The following is a 25,773-nucleotide window of genomic DNA, read 5'->3' on the forward strand; positions in this document are numbered from 1 at the left end:
TTTTGTTTCGCTTTATTGTCCGATTTTGGACAAATGCTATTTTATTTTGCCCCTTTTCACCCATTTCGGCCCAACCCGCATATAAAGTAAATTAAGGCATATCGATATTTAGGTTTTAGGAACCCTAGTTCAACATTTTATTGTATCGTTGCGTTTAAAGAACGCCTCTGAGCTTGAAAAAATAAAAACCCTAGCCAAGAAGCAAAACAAACGTCTAATGCAAATCTAGTTAGCTTTATTAGTCGAGATCTTGTAATGTTTTTTGTTCATTTACATTACAATTAAATATTTTTTGAGCCTTCCCTCTTATGAAAACTGCGCGGCCAGGTCGAATTGCTTAACGATGGTCACCACAGAGAAGGCCAACTTGACCATCTATAAGTAAACAATAAATTAACCCAAGCTCTGAAGTGTATAAATATCAAACGAACTGATAAATTTGTTTTCATGCCAATGGGGAACACTCCACCAGCCAAAAGAATAGCAGGTTGTTGCAGATTGTGAAGAAAGTACACCAAAGTGGTCTTATATCGGCGGTCTGCTGTGATCCAGTCCGATTGAAACAGACAGTCGGAGAGTTCCTGGCAGTCGTCGAAAACCATGTTGCACAGATAGCAAAAAGGGGACGTCTGCATGCACACATCGAACATAAAAAGAGAAAGTACGATTCCGGTCCAAAGTGTTGAGAAGAACATTATGTGGATCATCGCCAGACCCAAGATGATCCCGATAATTAGAAACTGCACGAAAATGGTGCGCGAAAATACGGTACCCATAGCCCTGAAATACCTAAATATTAGTGTATACATAAACGAACGTTTTGACTTAATAAACTCTTCAGGAATACTTCATTATCAAAAGATGTTGCTTGATGCAGCTGGTTAGTTCCTCCAGGTACTCATCTTCTTCCTTTCCGGGCGTCGATCGGAGACTTCTCAGCCGTTTCTTGAGAAGGATTATGTGACATCTAGCCATCAGCATGTAGGCCAAAGGACACACATCCGAGCACTGGTTCATGGTCACGCACAGCGTTATCATTACTAGTTCCGCAATGCTCGTGGCTAGAAACATCTGATCGGAATCCACCAGGGGAAAGTACATACTCCAGGCATGACGTCTATTAAGCACAAAGTATATAAAGTTCAGGGTCACGAAGCTCCAGTACAAAATGTGGCACATGATGTAGCAAAGGTTTCCCCATGCCACATAGCGTCGCACAATGGCCTTCTCCTCGGCCTGAACACAACTCTCGTCCAGTCGGTCCAGCAATCGCTTCGCCTCCTGCCTCTTCTTGTATCCAATCATGTTGCAAACGGACTTGATGGAACATCCGTATATGTCTACTAGGAGCTCCAGTGAGCTGAGAAACTCGCCCGCGGAGAAGCTCTTGAATCGCCTCACTAACTCAACGCTCATCGAGATGGGCAGGTAAATGAAAATCATTATGACCAATAAAAATGTCCACAGGTGGTAGAGCAGCCTCAGTCTTTAAGTTCAGCAATTAAACAGGAAGAGTTTCAATTTATTTTGATTGATTGATTACCTTTTGTCTTTCGGTTCTGTCCATCCCACCGACAACATGCAGCGATCCAAGTAGATGAAGGCATCTCGCGACTGAACCTCTTCCTCCAACGGCTTTTCCTTGATGTGGGGAAACAACTTACTCAACATCTTGTCCTCGGTTGTCTGCTGACTATTAGGCTCGTCCTTAAATAGTTGCCTTTTATAGGGCGAAGTCTGTTGTGGTTGCTTTACATGACTTGGGTTTTTTTATTTCCGTCTTAGATTTGTGGTGTCCTCGGAAACTATTTAACTATTGATCGGGCAATACCGAATTCGCTTAAGCTATAAATAACCCATTAAACCCTTTCTGCACTGCTCTGTAAGTTTATTAAATCCATCGCAATTTACTTTTCATCTGCATGCAATTATGATACACTTTCCCTGAGAAACCGATCAACTGGCGAGACCTTAACATGCCATTAACCAAGTAAAACATAACCAAAATTGACATTAATTCGCCTGTATCGCTTCATTGTCGAATGTTGAATAAAACCCTCTTTCCCCGCCCACCAATCGCTGCCTTTTCGTCTGTCATTGCATTTACCATTGGCGGTGTTAATCAGAGCCACCGCGACGGCATGCAACCAAAAAATGATTGCCGGCAAACACATTATCTGTATTATTAATGAGTTGCAAGCCACAGTCTGCACTTGACAAAAAAATATTGTATTTTAGTTCAAAAATATGTCTACTTTATTTAATAGACAAACATGCAGAATAAAACTTTTCTACAAATAGATTTATTTTTTGGAAAAGCTTTTAATGGCTTAAAGTTTCAAAAAGGATTTCTGGACGTGTACTGCGGGTCCTGTGTATTGGCATCATTGTTGATTGAGTTGGTCGAGTGACCCGATATGGGTTTCCCCTCGCCCAAACAACCCCTTTTTGGCGCTCTTTGTACAGCACATTGCATTCTCATTATAGCCGTGCTTTTCGGGTGTTTAATTAATTGAAAGCATTTTTGCCAGCGCTTTGCGGCCATTTCCCCTTTTGCCATTTCACCGAGAGCGTGAACCGTCGACCATAATAATATTGACTCATTGGCGTTGAGGACAGACATCCAGGCAAACATGCACAGAAAGAACCTCCAAACACGTGCAATTTAAATGCATTCACAGGAGCGAAGCCGCCAATGTGCCCTGCATCTTTTGTCAGCTCCCTTAATTAATCGGAATATTTAACATTTTTTCTGGCCGCTGATGAAGGGTCGGAATTTTAAAGATAATTACCCTACTTACTCGTTTCCTACAAAAAAAACGTAGCCGTGTTTTTACTTCTTAAATAAGGGCTTCATTGTCACATAAAAGATATATTTTTTTACGTTTAATTTTTTCTTGTCCCAGGAACACCTCGTTCATTGTTGTTAAACTGTTGAATTTGTGTTCTCATCGCCACCACAAAATATTCCAATGGTTTTGCCCACAATTGTATGATCCACAGACAAAATTATGACATAAGCAAACCAACCGCATTCTATGATGCAGAAAACCCCGAAATATATAAATTATAAATTAAATTCTCGATTTTAATGAGCTTGCTACTCAGTGACAAAATTTTCAATTCGGTCTGCGGCGGTGACACCAACACCAGCGTAATTGAAATATTCTGCCTAATTAAACAGCGACATTTGTTCGACTAATTTACAATATGTTTACGCGGAAAAACGCGCCATATAAATCAACATAAATTTAATGACCGAATTTTAATGATAAATGAAATGGTATTTATTATATAAAACTACATGAAATCCTGATTTCCACGTTAAATAATAAAAGGTTTATGAAACAACAAATAGATGTGTAATGTTTACTATTTACCTAATATGTATATAAGTTATGTTGTTTCACAAATTAGTCATTTAAAAAAATACTTTTCGCGGAAATTAAATTGTATTTGACTGTCGAGAGTTCTCCAGGCAGCAAAATTAATTAATGTGCAAAAGTGCAATTCTATTTAATATTTTTTCAAGTTAAACCTTTGACCAATTCTCACATGGCCCTTAGTTGTCGTCAATCCTTTGAGTGAATGCAATTTATTTTAATTGCGATTTCAGGCAGCAGGACACGGCTCAAACGGACTCAAAGGAGAACAATTTCAAATGGCCGTAAAACTGCACCAAAATGAGATGGAATGAATGGGAAAAATGTCTTTCTCTCCTTTTTTTCTGCCTGTCTTGCACTTGTTTTCTAGGTCGCGAGCTCATTAAAATTATATCACCGAACCAAGCCAGACTTCTAGTGAACTTAAGCTTTGCCAACTCAAGTAAATTGCTTTTTAAACATTCTTAATATGTAGTATTTATGAAACAAAAACAGGAAATAGAGATACATTTTAAAACACATTTTTCCTAAGACACACATATTGAAGTCAGACTGTACGGGAGCTGCATAAAATATTTTTGCAGGATAAGGAAATCCCTGTTTAATCGCGTGCTCAAGAGAAAACGTCACTTGCAGCTGCCCTAGCAGGTAGCTAAATCATCTAGCGCCATCTGCCAAGGATTCCCCAGAAAAGTCGAAAAAATTCCTAAATCCCGAGCAGGTAGCCAGGAAAATAGGTATAAAAATCAGAAGCATCTTACCTCAGACAGCACTGCACTCTGTACACTCAAAGCGAACAGATCTTTCCGCAGCACTCAGATCCTCTCAAATCATCTCGAATCTATTTACACAATGGCCGAGCTACTTTTCCCCCAACTGGAGCGTCCTCTGCCTTCGCTGCCATCGCTTCACTACACCCTATTTGCATACAGGGAGGAACTGCGACGACGTGATGCTCCGTTCATGAAGATGTCCACCATCAAGCTGCACCTCACGGACAACCTCATTCTGCAGACCATCAAGAACATCCGGCAGTACGACACCATGGAGATCATGAATCTCAACCAGGAGATCAACTTCAAGCGGCGGTTGACCAAGCAAATGAGGAAGGTGCGCAAGCTGGAGAAACTGGGACTCAACATCGATCCCCGGAAACTCAACGAAGGAGACCAGTGGCACTAAGGACTGACTCAAAAGGATCTCATAATACTTTACTTAAAACTCTTTCGGATATCATACACACACCCAACTATTCTTGCATACTCTGAGCATGTGAAATTAGATTGTAAGCCAACATTTCCTCAAGTTTCTAAAACCGAACTTATCTTACTTAGTCTATCAAATTTTTTAATAATTAAAAACTATAATCAAAAAGGTGTTTTTTTTTTTTATTTTTCAATTTTATGTTTATGGACATAGTTAAAATTTGAAAAGGGAAAGTTTCAAATAGAAATCAAACTATCTTTGAGAAAAGTGCCAAGAGCAATGCCTAAATTCTCGTACATTCTGTATTTACTAGTAGTTTTACTGGTTTCTAAAGTTAATTCGGAAATACCTTCATCCGAAAACAGATCCTCAATTACCAACCAAGCTGTAAAGCCAAGGTCTCTGGACGACTGTACGCCTGGCAAAGTTTTTTCTTTGGCACCAGAGAACTATTACGAAACCACCAAAAGTGGAATATTCTTCGTTAAGTTTTATGAGCCAAATTGCATTGGCTGCCGAAAAGTTGAGAATATTTGGACAGACCTGGCCCAATCTTTGAAATTGAAGAGGAACATTTGTTTTGCTGAATTGAACTGTCAATTCGCAAAATTAATATGCAAGGACTACGAATTACGCTACGAACCGAATTTAGTATGGCTTGAGAACGGATTCAAAGTTCGCCATTATGATGGAGACCAAAATTTCAGCGACCTTAAAAAGTTCGTCAATGATATGAATAGGTTGAATGACACCAACTCTTCTGCAGAAAGGATACATTTTCACTTTAAACTTCTTGAATTGGTTCTGTAAGACTGATTATGCGTATAATTAAAATAATTTGAGTTTGATTATTACTATTTTTATTATCGTAGTAATGTTTAAAAGTTGTATTCTTTTCGGTTAGTCGCCTGCCTCCTGTTTAAGAATTCAAGAGCACCCCTTTTAATTACGTTAGAGAACTTTTGTCAACCAAATGCACATTTCATGCAGGCAGCACACATGTGGGTGGTTAAAACCAAAAACCAAAAACAAGAGTGCATTCGTTGGGGCTGTGGGGGCTATAAAAAGTTTCACCAACGGCAGCAGCGAACCACATAAAAATGCCTGGAGAGGCGTAAATTGTATTCTCGGCTGTAAGTTGCACTTATACCCACTAGTCGTTAAGCTCAGAGGATCATCATGAAGGGCCAAATCTGGTTGGGTTTTAGTGCTCACCATCAACAAGTTTTAATAAGCGACATCCCTTTGATTAATTTTAGAGGATTTTAAAAACAGGTAATGATAAATTTGAGATTAAAAGATAGTTGCTCGTTGGTTGCAAGACGTAATGAAGGATTGATTGCCGGGTATAAACTATTCGAACTTTGAACTTCTGGGGAAGTTGTAAGCATGCAAATTTGGTGTATGTTGTGTGGGTGTGTTTCGGTAATTTAGTGCGCCATTTAAAATGTCGCTTCTTTGGGTGTGGTTGGTGTTTTTCTTGGGGGAAAGAATCTGAAGAGGAGAAGTTTGTTAAGCCAGAAAAACAAAGCTTTTATGTAGTGCAAGGTTATACCAAAAAATATATTTTAGAAGGTAAGCTAAATGCAAAAGAATTTAGAGTCCATCATTTTTTCCATTTCCAAAATTATTTATATTTTATTTATGATAAGTTATTTTCCTGATTTATAATATACATTCAAGTGAAAATCTTGACTGACGTTCAATGACGTTCTTAGACAAATCTAAGAAAAAACAAATAAAGGAAAGCACGCCGTTGTGTATTTGATACTCTTGAGAGGAATTTTTCTTAGAAATTGCATTTCAAGTGCCAGGGAGGCGAAACAACAAATAAGTAACAAGGCAAAAAGTAAGCAAACGCCAAGGAATGCAGAAAAAAATTGAAACTGAAGACGGGCAAAGAAAATATTAATCCGGAGCAGCACCAAACAGAACAAAAAGTTAGCCCCGTCCGCAGAAGTTTCCTCCTCGGGGCAAAGTTTTTATTTTTGGCTCGAAACTTTCGGTTGCCACTCGAGCAAAATAGCTCAATGGCAGGAATGCAACTCAGTGCGACTGTCAAAGTGCAGACGATGCCGACAGTCGCTCACAGAAGTACACCCACACATGAGGCTTGCTGTGAGGCACTGTGGTCTGCAAGAGTTAACTACCGAGTAAAGTTTTTGTATCCGACTCGTGTTGTTATTTACTTAAGAATAATAGACGCAAAAGTGGAGAAAAATTTCATAAAGTTCTTGGGAAAAGTTTTTCAATGGGTTCCCCTTGTTGCGAAAATCTTAAATACCACTATTTTTACTCCTTGTTATGAGTTGAATCAAAAATTGAAGTATTGAATATTTGTAGTTTGTAGCTTCTGTAATTTAATATAAATATAATATATAAGAGTTTAATATAAACTAAACTTTGTGTTGAGTATGCAAAAATTTAAAACAAATTTAAAATCCACCTGATCTGACGAGTAGCTTTCATCTGACCATCATCAAACACACATCAAATTCCAGCCGCATACCATGCCACGGCCATTTATTCCCAAACCACTGTGGGAACCATCCACAAAATCGCAAAATATTTTGTCCTTCAGACAAAGGAATCCTGTGGAAAGGAGACGATGAACCGGCAAGAAAAGGCCAAGCTCAAAGTGAGCCAAAATTCCAGGCAATCCGGAGCGTAGTCCGCTTCCCATTTTGCCCACGAAAGCCAGCTGAAATATGCACAAAAGAAATGGAATGAAGTGTAACGAAACTAGTCGTGACACAATTTCTTATGCAAATTGAACAAGTCATAGGAAAAATATCAAATAACCAGGCCAGAGAAAAATGGTCGATTCATAAAATTCCAGCGCCAATAACATTATCGGCTCATAAAAAGGGCACCTAAAAACTGAAAAATAACAAAATTACAACCGTCTAGCATTACATTTCGAAAAACGTCCCCCACACACGTAAAATAGAGACATGAACCATTTGGCCAACAGATAAATGAGGCACTCGGGAAGAGGCTCCCAAGTCCAGGGAAACGAGAAGCGTTCGGAACCCAACCCGTAATATGTGTTGGCCAAAACGAGCATAAAACGAAGCCGATACAATCCCAATTGAATCAATTGAATTGAATCGACAAGCAAGGTTTGAGTTTATCGATGTGGGGAGCAAGGAAAAAGGAAAGAAAGTTATTTTCCCTTTTTTGTAATACCCTGCAAACTTAAGAGTACTGATGGTATTTACGTTACAAAAATTAAGAAAATCCAATAAATAGTTATGAATAGTTTTTTTTTTACTAACAATTATAATTAACATGTATTTATAGCTTATACCCTTTTATTTTTATTTAGTAAGCAAATTGTCAATCCCCAAAGAAAGGATATTCATGCTATCGTTACATTTTACTCTACTTTTTATTTCTTCAGAAACAACCCTTTTCTGCACAGCCCCCAAAACATAGCCACAGACATGGAGAAAAATAAAAGTAAATTGATGTCCTCAACTGTTCAGAAAAGAGTGGGAACGTGCGACACATGGAGTAGTTTCCCCAATTTCAGTGGCCGCTGTTGCTTTAGCAATTTACCCAATGATGCAATGCGGTGGCCAGAAATTTATGATTTGGTATTGAAAGTCCGTAAAAGTTCTGGGCCAAATCGAACTCGCATGCCACACCGAAAACTAACCGAAGAAGACTAGCAATTGGAAACTTTATTTGAATCACATCATAACTTTTGACTTAAGAGAGAGAAATGCACATTCGCGGATGCTGGAAAATGAACTGAGTATTGGCAAAACTTTTCCACTCGGAAGCAATGCCAAAGAACTCGCAGGGAAAATCTTCTTGCATCGACCAGTGAAAAGTTAAAGCTGTTTTTTCGTATCAGTATCTAAACGCTTGTAAACCCAGCAAATGCTCCCCAATTCCCTTGGAAAGGTTGTCAGATTCACATTACTTATTGATTTGTTGTTATTGTACACTTAATGCGTACGTCAGTCAGATTTTTTCCGGATGCAGAGTACTTAACATATCTATGGCGCCATCTAAGTTCCTTCCTTTGGTGTGGCGAGGAAATACATGAAAATGATTAGCAAACACGAAAAATCACTTAGGATGTCAGACATATTTTTCCACACTTTATACTCTTCACAAAGCGATAATGATATTTTCATAGTAAAACCTGTACGACATTATAGTTTCAGTCCATGAAAAAGCTCTCAGGTAATTTATACTACTTCAACTATATTATTTTATAGAAATGTCTCATTTCGAACCCGTTTCAACTTTAAATCACTGCATTCTGTATTAGCATGTGTAACTTTCAGGCGGAAACTAAAAAAGTGCAGGAGGCAGTGGGGTGGCAATGGAAGGGAGGAAATGGGTTCAAATCATGACGTACAACAAGTTGCCACAACTTTTCATTACAAAGCCAAAGGCAGCAGCCGCAGTCTGTTCACATTACTGTGCCATGAGAAAAGCAGAAGGCGCCTGGCAAATGGAAAACCAAAGGAGGAGCAGGTCCTGAAAGGAATAGCACCCTGCCTGATGGCCCGGAACGATGCTCTGATGTTTCTGGCCACATGCAGCTGCAAAATAGAAATAGCTTCAGCCAAACACAGTTGAAAACTAATGAACTACTAGCTCTGGTTTGGTCCTTGCAAAAAAAAACAAAAAACAGTAAAATAAATATGGAAAAACTCTGAAAAACGTTGACAAAATGGCAAAAAGTTTGTCCTTCTCCTCTCTCAGTGTCTCTGCCTTCTGCACCATAAATATTCAATGTAAATATGAGAAATATAAAATTAAATGCATGAGCAAAGTCTACGACCGGAAATAGGTATGTCGGAAAATGGGTTTTCCAACTTGAATGTGCCCCTTTTCAATGGCATAAAACATTCGACATTAGGTGCCAGAAGAGAAGGTAAGTCATGTGAAATCACGTTGTTTATTGCCATGAGTGTTGGCTTTAATTAAAGAAAATTAAATTAAATGCAGAGAAACAAGTCAACAATGTATGTAGGTTATTGTATTTCAACTAAATAAACTTGCAAAATTTTCATAACCATAGTGAAGTTTGTGAAATTGTATCTCCTTTGCACTTCTTTACCTTTTATGTCCCTAAATTTGTCATCGTTTACAAGCTTTGACAACTTCGTATAATATGTTTTATTATTTTTCATTCTAAACTGGCATTCAGTAAGCTTTCAACAGATTTAGCTCGCTTTAAGTGCTCTTGAGGACGGAGTCTCAGACCCTCAACTCGCTCAGCTCTTAATGCCATTCACCATTCAAAGTATATTCGGTATATTCATTCAAAACAAACACAAAATTAAAAAAAATAGAAGCGAAAAGCGTTCTCGTTCATTCATGCTCATTATCCTGTAGATTATTCGGTACTTTACAGCGCTCAGTGCGATAATAACGATGTTGTGTTTTGAGCCAAGGACATTCCAGATGCACTGAACGAATTGTTGAAAAGACCTTAACTATAACTATTTAAGTTAGAAAATATAATTTACTTATTATTTAACTTATTTAAACTAATAATAATAATCTTTTTAATATCATAAAATTCGAGTTGTTGATGTTTCTTTTCTTTAAAAATAATCTACACAGTGTATTTGTCAAGTTTTGAGGCTACCGAGCGAACTGGCTCCTCGATTTCTAAGCAGGGGGCAAGTTAATGCAGTTTTGGCCTCGTCCTTGTCCCGCTCTCTGGCAAACTGTCCTGTCCTTTGGCTCCTTGATGACGACGACGACCATGATGATGATGCACTTGATATTTGCCGTATGAATGCCGTTCTTCGGGTGAAGAAGCGGAGGGCTTCCAAACGCAGAAATCTCTTTGCCATTTAAAGCAGATTAAGTCTCTGGCCCTTTGGTTCATATATATTTCGGACTCTTTGCGGGATTTGGAGCAGCTGGGTCCTTTCGGTAGCCATTCAAGAGTCCTGGCTTTTGTTGTCGCTAGCTCCCCGACTTTTACTGCACATTGTGTGTTTCGGGGCTGTCGTTTCGGCTTTTGTGGATTATTTCGCATTTACTGTGTGGCAAGTTCTTTCACTCACCTCGCCCTCCCACTTTTTTCGCCCACTTTCCGAATGGCCTGACAGCTTCAGTTAATTTTCGGCCATTTAAATGTTAAATATTTTGTGGGGATTTATTCAGGGCACTGGCAGAAATTAAATCACGCAGAAAAAGTGTTTAAAAAAAGGAACAGATGGAGTTGTTATTAAACGTGAATTTATTTCTGGATCAAAAAAATGTTCAGAAAATATATATTCATACGAACCATACAAAAAATGTCAAAAACATCATTTGGACTATAATACTGCTTTTTCCCAGTGCAGTGGAGCCTTTTGTGCACCTTTTGGTCCTGCGGATGTGTGAGTGTGCGTAGTCGAGCTCTCTGGCCACCTAAGCTCGTCAGGCATCCGCGACTCACCTGGAGGCCCCTCCCCCTCCCTAATGGACCTGCTGCCTGTCAAGCTGTTGTCATCATCGCCGCTAATCCCGCACTTGAGTGGCAAATGCCGAGCCTTCGTATGCACAGCGGCCCTGGGCGAAAACGTTGATGGTGTCCGGCTTAGGTAATGGCAATTTAATAAGCCCTAAATGCTACTGTCGCCTCCGGTGCTGCGTTTTGCACTCAGCCATCGGCGATTAGGGATATTCCGTGTCAGCGGAGCCAAGGCATCGGGGTCACCGGCGAGGACGAAGTTTTCCGCTGAGCCCCGGGGATTGGGTTTACCTTTCGGAGGTCACTTTGCCCCCCGGCAACCAGATGATCTGACTAACCGAGGTTAGTAGTTAAGCGGATGAAGGGCCTAATTATTAGTAAAACATGTTAGCAAGAAAATTATTATTGAATTCAACATTGCATAAAAATTTAAAAAAAATATGACACAAAAAATACATTAAGAGTATGGGCAAATCAAAATCATTTGTAGGTTTATAAACAGAAAATCGTATAAAATCACATTTAATTCAAATTGGATTTACTCGTTTGAACTGATCCTGCTTAAAAGTATTTTTAATTACTTAAATAAATCATTTAATTCTTTTTTTTTTTAAGGGAGGAAGTAATTTTAGTATGATTTTTCCTGCAGCTAGAGAAAAACTTGACTATATATCAGTCACTTGTCCTGCCAACTGGCATTCAACTTTTTATCAAGCTTTTTTCAGCTTCGCTTTGTCATCGGGCTCACCTGGTTCACAGGTATTTCCCAGCATGTTTCACCTGCAGCATCTGTGCCCCGAAACTTGACCGGCAGTGTCGGAGTTAGGACAATTACAACACGCAGGACGCGTTTTGCATACAGCAATAATACAGGAGTCTCCGCCCCGGACAAAAAAGGGCAATTCACAAAGTCGACAAGCGTAAAATTGACAAACGTTCTTCGGCCAAAATGCATTCAACATATACCAGCGCACCGACCAACAGGCAGCAAACAAAGCCGTGTCCTTTCGGGAGGATCCTGCAAGGGTGACAACGGGAGCAAAGGACAGGGACAGCAGCCATGATTGTTGCCCTACGCTGCTTGAGCCTGTTGACGATTGTTAGTGAGACATTGACTAAGTGTCCTGGCCGAGGACAAGGTGGCCGAGGAGCAGGGGGATCGCAGGGGTTGGGCAGTGAAGGGGGCGGGGGTCAGGGGGCAAACACGGGTTCTGGCATCCGGATTGGACGGACAGCTTAATGACATTCAAAGTGTCGAGTGGACTACGACTGGCCAACAGAGTGGCGAGTATAGCCGAGATTGCTTCACTGGGAGAATTGATTACTGGGTTGGATAGCTATACAGGTCTATAACATTAAATGAATATTTTTCAATCTAAAAAAAAAACAATTATTGGTAATAAGTTACAATAATATAACTAACGCAATATATTTTTGTTGAATATATTCTATGCTTGTGATTTAAATATCCCTTTAATGTTTTTTTCAGTGCCCTTAAAGTATGGCCCGCAGCCTCCCGATTTCCCTCCTCAACTCCTTCAGGCGGTGTCAGAGTGCATTCTTGTTGACTTACTGACACTTTGGACCCTGACAGAAGAGGGAACAAGCGACTGGCTGCCCGGGAAATTAGTGCCACAAAAGGGTTGTCCAGAGGTCAGAGGTCGGAGAGGATGGTAGTGCTCATTATTCAGCTCATTTGCATGCATTTCAATGCAGGACACACATTTGTCCACTCTTCGAGCTCCTTACTTATGCTTTTCCCATTTTCGTTTAGTAATTTTTTGCGTACTTTTATTCACGTTGTTGCTGAAAGAATCTTGTGGCTTAGGTGCATTAGGTTTTCCATCCGAATCGAGTTGACGAAAGGTGAGCATTTGGGCTAGGAGATACACTCACTTAGAAGTTCTTAAACAAATATTTATATACCTTAAAAGTATATATGTATTTACACACATTTAAAGGCAAACAAAATCACAATGCAGATTTTTATTCTTACATTTGTTTTTTGTCATTTATAGAAATATTTTTTCTCCTGCTGGGCAAGTGCTACTTTCAATTATTTCCAGCATTATCCTCCTGTCACCATTAATTTTCCTCACCTTCCAGTCGGAGTCTGTGTTTCGTAATCCCCTCAACAAATACCTGATACCCGAATGGCACAGAGTAAAACACATGCAGCAAACAAGCTGGGATTTACCAGCTTGATCTCTGGTCACTGCATCCAGCTAGGACAATGCCAAAAACACGGGGAGAACATCTGCCAAGTTCTGTTTCTGGTTCTGGTTCTGCTCCTGCCGACTGTCCGTTCCTCCTGCATCCTCCGCCTTTTGTGTTGTGGCCCATGTAATCGCATTTGGTCGGCTTCGGACTCAAAAGTCGTAGACGAATGCAATTTGCTAGGAGGAACTTGTTTAAATAGATTTTGCCCGGGCAAAAAACAATGCAGATTCAAATGGAGATGAGCTCGGAGAATGGATGCGAAATTAAGAGTCTGTGGCTGGGGTTTTCTAACCGGCATCAGGTTGGAGATTTTTCGGCATGCAGACATAATTTTTAGCTTTCTGTGGCACTCACTGGCTTTGTAATTAAATTGTCGATTGGAAGTCACGCATTGTTGATTACAAATTGAATTCATTTACGTAATGGCTAGTCCTTTGCATTGCCAGTTAAATTTTATTTTGTCAACGCACACGAATTAAACGGGATGTATATTCGAATTTCAGAAAAGGTTTTAATGTTGCGTAATTTGTACATTTTAATATCCCTAAAATATTAAGCATATCTAGCCATGTTTACTACTAGCAGTTCCTTTGCCAACACGCATATATTTATTTGAAAGATATTATGCACCACTGCTGCTCATACCGATTAAATCTGGCCTCATAAATTCGAAATGCTCATTAAGTTTCCTGCCAAGTTGGCAATTGAAACGATTTAAATTGCCAATTGAAATCTCCACTCAATCGAAGGACCCGAGTTCTCCTAATGAGCACAGTCGGAGATCCTGGACGGGAAACCCAGGCCGAACCTAATTGCATTTAAATTGCCACTCGTGTTATGTTAACAAATAATTAGTTGCCCACTGGGCACGAAGGGCAGACTGAGTTGGCTCGAAGGGGGCGTGGTAGCCGGCGGTAATTTAGCCCAAGACAAGGACACAATGCACACATACAACCGGAGGTGGAGGTCCTGTCAGTCGGGCAGATAGACAGACGCGAACCGCAGGAGCGGCGGCACCGCCTCATTTGCATAAACTGCGCTGCGGCACTTGAGGCCAACTGCGGATTGAGGAATAGCAACGGTTGCAGGAACAACACCGGATTAAGATATATATTCGGGATGTATACACTCAGGGGTTCGAGCTTACAAGGATTCTCCGCACTGGCAGGGAAATCCAGTTAAGTAATTGAAACAATTGAAGTAAAGGCAGAAACTTATAGTGACTACATCCCGATACATTTTGTAATTGAATTAAACGTATTGAGTTTTCCATTTATACTTTAATTTACTTTAATTTTTGTTAACGAAAATACTTTGCAATTATTAAATCAGACAGAAAGTTTAATGTATTATAGCATTGTTTAAAATGACATGTTAAAACCAACTTGAAATGTCAGCAATGTTTCAAGGACAAACATTGATGCACGATCACCCATATAAAATTCATTCAAATTCAATGAAATGCGGCAATTTGCCATACGAGTCAAAGTTTCTGTAATGCACACAAATTAATTATTAGCAGCAAACAAAAGCATTGGGAGCCATAGTAATCACATAATGCTCAACAGGAAGAAGTCGGAATAGGAAGCGGAAGCAACTCACGTATGTATAATAGAATGTGTTAAAATCTCTAAAGATTAAATTGCTTTTGCAACGACAGACAAGTTTGGTGATGATGATGATGTTGAAGGCGGAGGATGTGGGGAGGGGAATCCCCAGAAGGTGCAGGTCATCAATATCCTGTCAAGCGCAACAAGGCAAATTTTCACAGGCTCTTAGCACTTTACAGTGGGTAAGCAAATAATAATTTGGCCTACTAGTAAACTATACGTTTTACAATAAATGATTTACCAACTTTTTATTATAAAATATAACTTGAAAGGTGTTAAAATAATATAATTTTGTATTCATCTGCAACGTGTCTCAATGTCCACTGTGCGGCGATAGTTCAATGAAGAAATTCCCCCGATTACTCGAACCCCGAAGAAAAACCGAGAGGCATGCAACGAAGCATGCGAAAATTTGGCTAATACGGAATGCAGGCTAAGAAATTCAAAGTGCATAGATTAAAGCGCAATGAAATCGGGCAAGGGCAATGTGAAAACGCCCCGCTGGAAACTAAAGAGATCCCTAACCCCATCACCCCAACCCGGCAACCCGAAAAACCCCATCTTGCACCTCTGGAAAGAGGAAAGCAAACTTAATGCAATCAAGCTTAATGCAGCGCAACGGCTGCCAGACGTCGTCTCAGCGGGGAAATCGCGGGGCAGGGTGGCAGGGTGGTGGTGGTGGGGAAAACTGAGGCAAAGTGAATCCTTTGGGTATACCTGCGGTGAATTTTTAAGCAATTTACATAATAATTATCGAGCCAGCGCTGAAGAAGACGGAGGAAAACCAAGCCAAATAGGGTTTCCGCCTGCAATTATCGAACAAAACTTTGGGCCAAACTCGAGGCTGGGCTTTGTCTGTGGCTCGCCTGGCCATAAATTGAAATTGAATATTCAATGTCTAAGGGACGGGACTTAAAGACTTCCAATATCATTAAACTATTCCTCGAATTCGAAAAAAAAAACAATTTATATAATTTAAGAGTAAATGAAATAGATATTTCTAATTTATTTTGTATTTTTCTCTTGGGGTTATCCGTTCTTAAGTGGGTTTCCCAATTAATTTTCTTTCAAGGGAATCAATTTCAAGCGACAAGTTCGACCATTTGACATATAGCTAAGTAGTCCAGACTAAGTTCGAGAGATTTAGCTGCAGCGCGAAGAAATAAAACTTTAAGTCAATCAGGGAAAACAATTTTTGAAAAGTGCTCGCAACAAATCCGAGCGCAGCGAAGGATTTTGAAAAATATTTGACATTTACATTGTGCGAGGCGCGGGGAAAGGACACCGATGATGGGGAATGGGGAGTGGCTGGGAAAAGGAGCAGCAAAGGAAAAGCGGGAGGACGTTGAGCGCTTGTTTAACTTAAATTGCTTCGCTCTGGCGTTGGAGAGATGGCGAAACAAAAGCCAACAACTGCAACTTTGCTCAATGCGCTTCCGTTTCCGCTTCCCAGTTTTCCCCCATTTTCCCGACCGTTTTCCCCAACGCCAGCGCCAGCGCCAGCGCTCTGCGTGCAACTCCTTGGCTCAGCCAAAGTTTGGCATTGTTGTCTTTGGCTGTTGCTTGTGGCAATCACTTTCATTTCGTTTTCCCCCAGAAAAACCGCCAAACACTTCCGCTCATCGCACTCCTCTCGCTCCTTTTGGCCATCTCTTTGTGGCAAAGTTTAAGTATAAAATTTAGTTTCTTTGGCTTGGAAAATGCATTTTCCAGCGTCAGCTTGATTTACCCCGTGGAATTGCATACGTTTTTTGATTGAGCAATTAGGGCCACACCGGCGGTGGTCGGGGTTCTGCGCTCTGATTGCTTTTCAAATTTCATTTAAAGTGTCAGACACACCAGCAACTATTCCATTTTCATAATTTGACAGCCATTGCGGGACAGTTTTGGCTTTGTATCTCGATTATGTCAGTTATGGAGTTGCAGGTGGTTGTGGTGCGAAAGGCTGGCGGGGGTTTTCCCCGGTGGTTCGCTCCACCTGTCCGAATGTCCTGCACAATGGACAACAGCAGGGACCACAGTCATGATTAGTGGTCGTCATGACTTCTGTCCGACTGATATCCAAAAGCTGACTCGGTGGGAAAATATGGAATGGCAAAACATTTTCGGACATGGCAATGGAAATTGGTGACTCTACGTTTGAAATATTTGGTGGCATGGCGACACAGATTTTGTGTCCAAACAAAATCATTTATTTAAAGGAAAATCACGCAGTTCTACCACAGAAATTAATTGACTTTATATACTTCCGTTTTATCGAAGAGAAAAATGATAATAAAATGGTTGAGCATCCGAAAGTTTCACCTGTCCCACCGATAAGTTAATTTAAAAAGACCCCATGCCAACCGATGACATTTAAAGCCAAGCGTTTAATTGCAAGTGCCAATCGGCAGTTTTCCCGATCAGCAGGACCTCGCTTTTCCCCCGCTCCCACAGCAATTTTGCCACTTTGGCTTATCACACGATGGCGTTGTCCTTGTCCTCCTGCCACTGTGCTAACCGCAGGGAGGAAAATGAAAATAAAGCGTAAGCGTAAAACAAACAAAATGCAACTTGCAATGAAAATGAAACCGCAAAAGAGGGGGAAAAGAAAAAACGTAAGCCATTTACTCGTTAACTGTTAATTCTCAGTCAGGAAAAACTTTTGGGGGAGCGAAAAAGAGCACGGTGAAGGTTGGAAAAATAAATTTTGTATTATTTTTTAAAATACTGATAGGCTAAAAAATAAATATGCAGGGAAATTTGGTTGACTTTGGTAATAAACTTTAAATCTTAGTATATAAGCCCCATGACATTTTTAACGAAAGGTTACTGTAGCTGCAAAGTTGGTAAGACAAGCTAGAATAATAAAAGTGGGGTCGCCAAACGTGCCGGAGTTTGGCTAATAACAAAGCGACAGTGCCGACACAACACATTTGCACATAAAATTAGATTTAATTTCGAAAACAACGAAAAAATGTCTCTTTTTTTGCTCGGCAAAGAAAAGAACAACTAAAATGGCATTAGCGAAAAGGAGAACTCGACATACGAAACGAAGTCAACACGCAGGAGCAACAAAAAGCGAGAAAAATGTGACAACCAACAGACAAAGCGTCGTAAAGATGCCAAAAAAAACATACAGGAAATGGAGTCACGTGTCCTTTACGTTTAAATTACTCCACTGGGAACGCTCACACTCACATATGCATACACACATGCACGCGCGAATGCAAGTGAAGTCTTATATACGGTCCTTCGAAATACATTTATCCGAACGAGGCTCCTAAGTAGGGCTTTCAAATGTCGCAAAAATTAGACTAATGAAAGCCAGACATTTCGAAATTCAAATCTTTCGCGGGCTTTTTACACAGTGATGCACACTTTTGGGCGGCTAGAGTTTAGCAACACTGTTAATGTGGCCTTACAGCAAACTGATAACATTTTCATGCTAGTTAACAGTGCAAGTATTAACTATGAAACAGACTTAAAGTAAAAGTAAACTAACAAAATATTGGGTTTAGTTCACTTACCTCCCAAAACAATTCTTATTATTTGGATTGAATTTATTAAATATTTCAATTAAGTTTGTGAATTAATTACATACATCGTATGAAAACATCATTTCTCATGGTTATTGTTTTTAGCTTTATGGAGATTTCCTGCCATATATTGCCAGGCTGACCACAACGGAAAACCCTCATATAAACCCGTCATATTCGCGCCAAGAAATGGGGATACCAATTCATAACGGTCAAACAAAAGAGGCCCAGCAAAGTACAACCAACTTTAACGACTTTTAAATGCCCTGACAACTTACATCTAATCTAGTGTTATACTTTTCCAATTAAAGTTACCTTTCCTGATTGCCCTGCAGTTTCAATGTCTCTATTCAAATTTAACGGGGAACATGTTAATTCCCTGTGGTTTAATTGACGTCAATTGCCATTCAAAAGAGATTTCTATAGCCCCTGGGCACCTTCGATTGCATGTGGAGCTGCCGTCTTTTCTTGCATGGCTTTTCTTCGTTTGCGGGTATCAAGTGAAAATCATCAGTTTTCATTTCTAGCGTTTAAGGGCGGCCACCCTTTGGCGTTTGAACGCGGGGCTCATTTTTGAATTGCAAATGCGGACCCACAGTGCATTCCTCACATGTTCACCGGCCCGAAATGGCGGAACGGGGGGGTCTTGGCCACATCGCATGCCAGTCGAATACTGCAGCTTTGTAATGTCCTGCTGTTAGCGCCAGTTGCCCATTTGTGTTTCTCTGCCTTTCCATCGTTGTGATTTCGAGGTAATTAAAAACCAGAGGATTTGTGTGCGAGTGATTTCAATTGGTTTTAAGGCGTGCACTACCAATTGCTGCTCTTAAAGCTTAGCTGATAACTCTGATAATATGTTTTTGCCTCTATATGCGTCTTCATATCACATCCATTGCAACTTGATATGCATTTTGATGGCTGATTACAATCCTAGGATATCCCAACTTCGTTTCTTTTAATTTTACCTAACTAATTCCCTATTTTTTCTTGAGCGAACTCACATTGTGGCTAACTGGGGTGACTTTCTTAGCCCAGCTCGACAATTAAAACTTAATTAAAATTGCATGCACTTTAACCTTCGCCCTGAACTTCTATTGCTTTTAATTACAATATATTTATATGCACTTAACACGAATTTCACGCCCATTTGCTCAAATGAGACATTAAATGGAGGCAAAGTGTTATTAGTTGGGGCCTTAGAGGTCGTTTGATTTTAAGCTTGAATCGATTTTGGTTAAATTATTGGACGTCTTTAAGGCATAAATCCGACAAGGTTGTGATCTTAACTATGTTTTTAAATTTGGTGATGGCGGGAACTAATATAACGTTAACAGCCAGTTAGCAGAAACCTGTTAACGGATCAGAAGTACGCGAAAGCGATTTCTATAGTTTTGTTACCTCGCAAGGTTTGTTGATGTAAATGACGCTATTATCAATGATCGACTGAATTAAGATTGACAAAAATTTCGTTTAATACGATTAACATGACGTAAGCTGACTACGTAATTGATCGAAGATAAATATAGCGCAACGTATCGTATAAAATGGCCAGATTTGGCGGGAAAAACGCAAAAGTGACAGACCTGCGAACTCAAAGAAGAAGAAGAAGAGAACATCTGTCCGGTAACTGCCAAAAACAATAATAAACAAGAAATAGTGAATAAATATAAATTAAGTGGACTAAAGTAGAGTGATTATTTAACTCCCACCTCACCTTGAAAAATTAGGAATACTGCACAGCAACTAATTTTCTGGTTTTCATGCGTGTGCAAGCAGCAGCTACAAAAACACCAGAAGCCCGGTGAATATAAAAGTAATTCCCGCGGTAAAGCCAATCCTCAGTTTTACATGAGCTGCCGAGGGCAAAAGTACGTTTTTGGGAGCCCAGGCCGCTCCATTGGAGGCCATCGAGGAGTCGGAATCACGGATTTGCAGACACATTTCTGGCGTGACTGCGGCGCATTAAATCACCGGGAAATTCACGGCGACGAACAAAAACCGGAAGTGCAGCGCGAAACGAGCAACTGGTGGTCACCGAAATGGAGGTGTACGCCTGGGTAGGAACTACACCATGTGGCCCTTTAAAATTTAAGGGACAACTTCGGACACCGAAGATATGATACCCTTGCAGAAAAAGCAAAATAAAATTTTCCGATTTGATAACACCATAAGATACAATAAGATTTGTAAGCAAAAACATATTAACTATTTTTTTTAACTATGAAAATGATTTGTCCGAAACCTACTTATTTTCACTCAGGAAATGTATTAGAAAGAGAATTTAAAGTGTACAATCTTTAACCACCGACTTTTAACTCCTGTCTAAAGGTATATTGCCTTCTGCGAAAGAGTAAACCAAACAAAAAACAGAGACATCGCCAGAGGGCATTTGCATTGCAAATTAATGAGTGATTTCCTTCGCTTGGGTTTTCGCCCTTTTTTCCGCCTTGTCTTAGGGTGCCAATTCTCACGGCCAGCTCGGCCTTGGCTTTGAGTCCGAATTGTGCATGACACCGCAGCGGGTGAAGAACTGCTCCTTCGCCGCCGCCCAAGTTCGCTTCATTCGCGGTGGAGGCGGCCACGTCCTTATCCTCGACACCAACGGAAGGGTTCACGCCTGCGGATGGAACAACCGTGGTCAACTGGGACTGGATTCTTCGGAGGAGTGCCACAACGAGTTCCAGATGATACCCGGCGAATACTTCGGGGTGAGCCATCTATGATGTATTGTTATAGATCTTAAAAAGAAAATATATCACAATTCCAAGATGTATTGTTATAGATCTTAAAAAGAAAATCTCTCACAATTCCAGGACGTGCCTGTGGAGACCATCAGCTGTGGCTGGGACATTTCCGGAGCCATTACCGTAACCAAACGCTTGTTCGTCTGGGGCTCCAATGCTTTCCAGCAGCTGGGAATTTGCCAGCGCGGCTTTATAGCCGTGAGAAAACCCATGCCAGTGAAACTTCCGCGGGAAGAGTTCGCCCACAGGATAAGCTTTGGCCTGCGCCACTGTGCCGTTCTCACGAAGGACAACAAGATCTACGTCTTCGGTCGACTCAGGATCATGGATCCACCGCCCATCGAACTGGACATCACGGCGACCTGCCTACATCGCTGCAATACGGTCAAGATACAGCCCCATAATCCGAACGAACTGCGGATAGTTTCCATTTCGAGTGGTCAGAACCACATGTTGTTGAAGTGCGTGGATCACAGCGAAGCGGGTGGCGGCAGCACCAAGAGAATCCTCACACTTGGAGACAACAAGTTCGGGCAGTCGAACGCCTTTCAGTTCGAGGAGGACGTACGACAATTGGCTGTGGGCTGGACCCACAATGCAGCGGTGCTGAAGAGCAACACGATTCTAGTGTGGGGTCGTAATTGCTATGGTCAATTGGGAATGGGTTCATTCAGCGAACAGCAGGCTATACCAACACCGCTTTGCCTTAAGCTTCCAGAGGATCAGAGTCCGGCCAGGATTCACATGGGAGCTGAGCACGGGTTACTGAGGACTACGGCCGGAGATGTTTACACCTGGGGTTGGAACGAGCATGGAAACTGCGGCAATAACAGCACCGAAAATTTGTAAGAATGGAAGTAATGCAGAAATATGAAATCAAAACAACCTTATTCTATTTTTAGATGCACCCCAACCCTTTTGGAATTGCCCCCAATTAAATTGTGCGGCGCTGGAGCGGGATTTTGTTATGCGATTACAGAGCCAATTAACTAACTTTTATGTGATTAACATTTGCGCTTGCGCTTTCTGTACTTTTAGCTTAGCTTAGATTTACATTTGTGTACAGCTTTGTTAAATATTTTTAAATAAATATAACTTTTGAACATAATTAACGTAAATATTAAACATTAAAGGAGTTAGGATACTCTATACTTCGAACAGCTGAAAATAATGTGGTTTTGCGTTTTTTGCTGAAACGGTCACACCCAGGACAAGCTTTTTGACATTTGAACTCGAACTGTTTCCAGAAAGTCAGGAGTGAAAAGTGCTGTTAGTAATTGCTTAACTAGTCGTTTGTTTTCTACCGAGTTTTAAAGAGTTTTCAAGTAATCTCATTAACTCTTCATTTTGCCAAAACCAATTACTTAAAAAAAATAAAGCAGCTTCACAGTACGCACAGCGTTGCACAAATTGGTATCGATATCGTTTGCTACCTGGCAGCACTGAGCTTGACGCATGCAAATTGAAATAAATGTTTACTTGAAATTCGAGCCCGAAATTATTTAGTTATAAACAGAACGGAAAGTGGAGTGCGAATTGTTTGGGTTCGTAGTCGATTACTGCTTCTCCGTCCAGAAGCATTCGTTTTCTTCCATTCGGACAGTCCGGAAAGGTTTAAAATTTGGAAAATTTTAATTTGATAATTTTGTTAGCAAATTCTTTAAAACCTAATTGTTTTTAAATTAAAACCGTAAGATGTCAGAGTCTGAGATCCAAATTGTTTCCGATGAACTCGATGCGAACGAGACTGCGGCTGCCACTCAAGGTAAAAAGTCTTTAAAAACTCAAGGCCTAAATGCAAAGCACTACCTAACCTCATTACAGTCAATGTGTCCAGTCATCTGGCCAAGAAAATCTGGGCTGTAACCCCAAATGATGTTAGCATGGGGCTCGTGAAGGCTCCCGAGCCTTCTGATCCCCATTTTGGAACATTCTTTGGCTTAGTATCAGGAATCGGATGTGAAAACAAGGAAACAGCGACGAATGATAATGCCTTTACTTATGTCAGTGAGGTGGAACGTGCTCTCTATGGGGATCCCACTGGCTATCCGGAAAATGGGAGTCATAATTACTTCAAGGCTGCCGAGAACTACTCGTTGTTTGGGGAAAACTTTCTCGACTTTTCTAAGGACACGGCTAGCTGCCTTACGGGCCTGGAACCGATGGTTAGTTTATGCTCCAATTAATCATCGAAATTTTAATAGTTTGCGGGGATCAATATTTATTTGTTTTTCATTTGTATAATTTTTTAGGGTGGCTATCAGCAACCACAGAGAGAGCCACATCAGCAGCAACAACATCGTCCACCTAACACCGACAACAATATCAATCAAAACATGAACAACAACCACAGCCACATCAACAATAATATCAACAATAATATCAACAATAGTAGCAACAACAGCCAAATGAACAATAACAACCACAACAACAACAACAATCGCAACTCGGTGAAAAACTTTAATGAGATTCCGTTCCCTCAGTTTTACAAACAGATGCACTACCAACAACAGCCGCAACCTCAGCTAAATCCATCGCATAATCAGAACCACATCCACTTGCCCCAAAAGCCGCAGCACGGGGCACCACCCCCGCAGCAACAGCAGCACCAGCAACATCAGCAGCAGCAGCAGCAACATCGCTTAGGAGCAACACCAAGTGTCGGTGATTTGGTAGGACTGGGAGGTCAATTCAATCCCAAAGACTTGGCTTTATCGCAGCTCTGCCAGCAATTCATGGCTTGCAACCTGCGGCCCAATCAGCAGCACCACCAGCAACATCCGCAGCAGCAACATCCGCAGCAGAAGCTGTATCCGCAGCAGCAACAGGCTTACCAACAGCAACACCAGACACCAACTAGCGCCGCTGCAGCTGCTGCAATGCTCTACAAGAATCTGGACTTGCAGCAGCAGGTTCAGTTGATCCAGTTGCAACAGTTGCACCAACAGCAGCAGCAGCAACAACAACAATCGCGCTTTCCTCGCCCCATTTTTGGGCGCAACTTTGGACAACCAACTCCACCAACAGGCAACGAATCTGCCGGGACTCACAAATAAACACCGAATCCAAAATCTCTGAATCAAGGGGTTAAAAACAAAGGTCAGAATCAGAAATGTTCCCATTTGACTGAAATTTAAAATCAAGTTAACATTTAAATGTATAATTTCAATCACTTCCATTTGCTTTATTTTTGCTTGCGATTTTTACACTTAATACGCAACTAACAACAAGTGATCGATAATAAAATAATAATTCATGGTAGTTTAAAGAGATTGGATAAACATACATTCCAGTTATACAAAACTAATAGTAGCATTAACTTACTAAACAAAATTAATGTCAAGAAACTAAAATACGTTGCTTTCTTCAAAAAATCTGTAAACATGTAAATCAATTTTTTAAAGAAGTGCCAAATATATTGCGAAGCCATTAAACAGCCGGTGCTATACCAATTCTTTTCCTGCCCCAGTCGAACTCCACGTAGTTCTCCCTGAGGAAGACGTCTCCGATTATCCAGTAGGTGAGGCCCCGCATGTCCATGAAACCGGAGAAGCAAAAGTCCTGATACACCATAACATACGTCTGTGGCTTTACGTAAAACTCCTTGCCAGCTATGGAGAAAACTATGATCGGAAGATGGGGGATGGATGCACAGTCAACTATATACAGGTCGTAGGTCTCGTCATGCTTGGCTCCGATGGCGGAGTTTATAAAGAGAACATCTGGGACGGGACCAACGATCAGTGAGGTTCCCGTATCCATAATCGCCTTGCATCCCGACTCACAGCGCCTCGAGTTCTTGCCGTGCACCTCAATGAAATCCATTTTAAAGGTCCAATACTTGGCCTCGGTTAGGTTTGTGTATGTCAAAGGGCCGTAGTACAAACTGGAGTTGGAGCCACCAAGGATCATGGAGCCACCATCTGTGGAACCGCTTTTCAGGTGGAACGAGAATATGGGCTGCTCGACTAGATTCTGATCGATCATTTGCTGGAAAGGAGGCACGGACTCGGTCATCGAGAGTTCCTTAAAGGCAAAGCCAGCGATTCCATCGAAAACGGAGCAGGAGTCGGACACGTTGACCAGTCCGATGCCCTGGTTCTGAATCCTCAGGTCCCCGAAACTGACCTCATCGGAGGCCACAATTCCCTTCACGGAACCCGATCCATATGTGATGCTGAACGGAACTCCACTCGAACGAAACGCTTTGGACTTGGACTCGTGGAAGAACTTGTTGCCACACGTTTTGATGCAAAACCTGCAATGGGAACTGGGCACCCAGAAGTCCGACGATCCCGTGTCGAACTGCATCGTAAATTGTTGACCACCCGCCGAAACGATCCCGAAAAAGTTGGTGTCATAGGAATTGATCAGGTCCTCGTTCAACACTGCTCCCTTGCCAGAATCACTCGTTTGATTCATCACAGCATGAACATGCAATGTACGCAGGGGAGTGTATCCGTACTTTCTTCTCAGGGAATTCCGGAACTGGAGGTGCAGGTGGGCATGGGGAACTTTCCTATGCCGGTGTGATCGCCTTCCCAGGTGAAATCGGTGAACTTTACAAACAGCAAACACGATCAAGCAGAAAAATAGGATAACCACACGTAGATTCATGGCGAATCACTAGTCTAGTTCCTCGTCAGTTTGAACGCT

The 25,773-nt window shown here is 41.0% G+C and overlaps 6 protein-coding genes across 8 annotated transcripts; 4 read left to right on the plus strand and 2 right to left on the minus strand.

Annotated features, from left to right (window-relative positions):
- Positions 1-265: 265 nt before the first annotated feature.
- On the minus strand, positions 266-1,671 carry LOC108094148 (odorant receptor 22a-like). The gene is made up of 4 exons (XM_017194586.1): positions 1,544-1,671; positions 848-1,486; positions 432-789; positions 266-375 (listed from the first exon to the last, which is right to left on the minus strand). Exons 1-4 carry the CDS (start codon positions 1,669-1,671, stop codon positions 307-309), a joined length of 1,194 nt encoding a protein of 397 aa, XP_017050075.1. The 3' UTR covers positions 266-306.
- A 2,497-nt stretch (positions 1,672-4,168) lies between these two features.
- LOC108094128 lies at positions 4,169-4,685 on the plus strand. The gene has a single exon (XM_017194551.2). It carries the CDS (start codon positions 4,236-4,238, stop codon positions 4,563-4,565), a length of 330 nt encoding a protein of 109 aa, XP_017050040.1. The 5' UTR covers positions 4,169-4,235; the 3' UTR covers positions 4,566-4,685.
- Positions 4,686-4,858: 173 nt separating this feature from the next.
- Positions 4,859-5,437, plus strand: LOC108094127 (thioredoxin domain-containing protein 5 homolog). The gene has a single exon (XM_017194549.2). It carries the CDS (start codon positions 4,869-4,871, stop codon positions 5,397-5,399), a length of 531 nt encoding a protein of 176 aa, XP_017050038.2. The 5' UTR covers positions 4,859-4,868; the 3' UTR covers positions 5,400-5,437.
- Positions 5,438-19,977: 14,540 nt separating this feature from the next.
- On the plus strand, positions 19,978-22,225 carry LOC108094179 (secretion-regulating guanine nucleotide exchange factor). Of its 2 annotated transcripts, none has more exons than XM_017194638.2 (5): positions 19,978-19,996; positions 20,101-20,430; positions 20,830-21,081; positions 21,187-21,962; positions 22,020-22,225. In XM_017194638.2, exons 2-5 carry the CDS (start codon positions 20,413-20,415, stop codon positions 22,108-22,110), a joined length of 1,137 nt encoding a protein of 378 aa, XP_017050127.2. In that variant the 5' UTR covers positions 19,978-19,996; positions 20,101-20,412; the 3' UTR covers positions 22,111-22,225. The 2 variants fall into 2 exon arrangements, with proteins under 2 accessions (XP_017050127.2, XP_017050128.2); XM_017194639.2 differs by having other exon boundaries at positions 19,981-19,996; positions 20,150-20,430.
- A 162-nt stretch (positions 22,226-22,387) lies between these two features.
- LOC108094173 (homeobox protein 5) lies at positions 22,388-24,551 on the plus strand. 2 transcript variants are annotated; one of them, XM_017194633.2, is made up of 3 exons: positions 22,388-22,882; positions 22,942-23,282; positions 23,370-24,551. In XM_017194633.2, the coding sequence occupies exons 1-3, from the start codon at positions 22,813-22,815 to the stop codon at positions 24,171-24,173; spliced, it is 1,215 nt and encodes a 404-aa protein (XP_017050122.1). In that variant the 5' UTR covers positions 22,388-22,812; the 3' UTR covers positions 24,174-24,551. The 2 variants fall into 2 exon arrangements, with proteins under 2 accessions (XP_017050122.1, XP_017050123.1); XM_017194634.2 differs by having other exon boundaries at positions 23,601-24,551.
- On the minus strand, positions 24,276-25,734 carry LOC108094175 (phytepsin). Its single transcript, XM_017194635.2, has one exon. It carries the CDS (start codon positions 25,732-25,734, stop codon positions 24,547-24,549), a length of 1,188 nt encoding a protein of 395 aa, XP_017050124.1. The 3' UTR covers positions 24,276-24,546.
- Positions 25,735-25,773: the final 39 nt, after the last annotated feature.

This window comes from Drosophila ficusphila, unplaced genomic scaffold, assembly GCF_018152265.1.
Source record: "Drosophila ficusphila isolate 14025-0441.05 unplaced genomic scaffold, ASM1815226v1 contig_412, whole genome shotgun sequence".
In the NCBI taxonomy this organism is placed as follows: Eukaryota; Metazoa; Arthropoda; class Insecta; order Diptera; family Drosophilidae; genus Drosophila; species Drosophila ficusphila.

Bases quoted from the DNA above. Each gene is read 5' to 3' on its own strand.
- LOC108094127 (XM_017194549.2), top strand. From the start codon at position 4,869: ATGCCTAAATTCTCGTACATTCTGTATTTACTAGTAGTTTTACTGGTT.
- LOC108094173 (XM_017194633.2), top strand. From the start codon at position 22,813: ATGTCAGAGTCTGAGATCCAAATTGTTTCCGATGAACTCGATGCGAAC. The intron at 22,883-22,941 runs GTAAAAAGTCTT...ACCTCATTACAG, and splicing joins GACTGCGGCTGCCACTCAAG to TCAATGTGTCCAGTCATCTG. The intron at 23,283-23,369 runs GTTAGTTTATGC...ATAATTTTTTAG, and splicing joins TTACGGGCCTGGAACCGATG to GGTGGCTATCAGCAACCACA.
- LOC108094175 (XM_017194635.2), bottom strand. From the start codon at position 25,734: ATGAATCTACGTGTGGTTATCCTATTTTTCTGCTTGATCGTGTTTGCT.
- LOC108094148 (XM_017194586.1), bottom strand. From the start codon at position 1,671: ATGTTGAGTAAGTTGTTTCCCCACATCAAGGAAAAGCCGTTGGAGGAA. The intron at 1,487-1,543 runs GTAATCAATCAA...CTGAACTTAAAG, and splicing joins ACAGAACCGAAAGACAAAAG to ACTGAGGCTGCTCTACCACC. The intron at 790-847 runs GTATTCCTGAAG...ACTAATATTTAG, and splicing joins CAACATCTTTTGATAATGAA to GTATTTCAGGGCTATGGGTA.
- LOC108094179 (XM_017194638.2), top strand. The intron at 21,082-21,186 runs GTGAGCCATCTA...TCACAATTCCAG, and splicing joins TACCCGGCGAATACTTCGGG to GACGTGCCTGTGGAGACCAT. The intron at 21,963-22,019 runs GTAAGAATGGAA...TTCTATTTTTAG, and splicing joins AATAACAGCACCGAAAATTT to ATGCACCCCAACCCTTTTGG.
- LOC108094128 (XM_017194551.2), top strand. From the start codon at position 4,236: ATGGCCGAGCTACTTTTCCCCCAACTGGAGCGTCCTCTGCCTTCGCTG.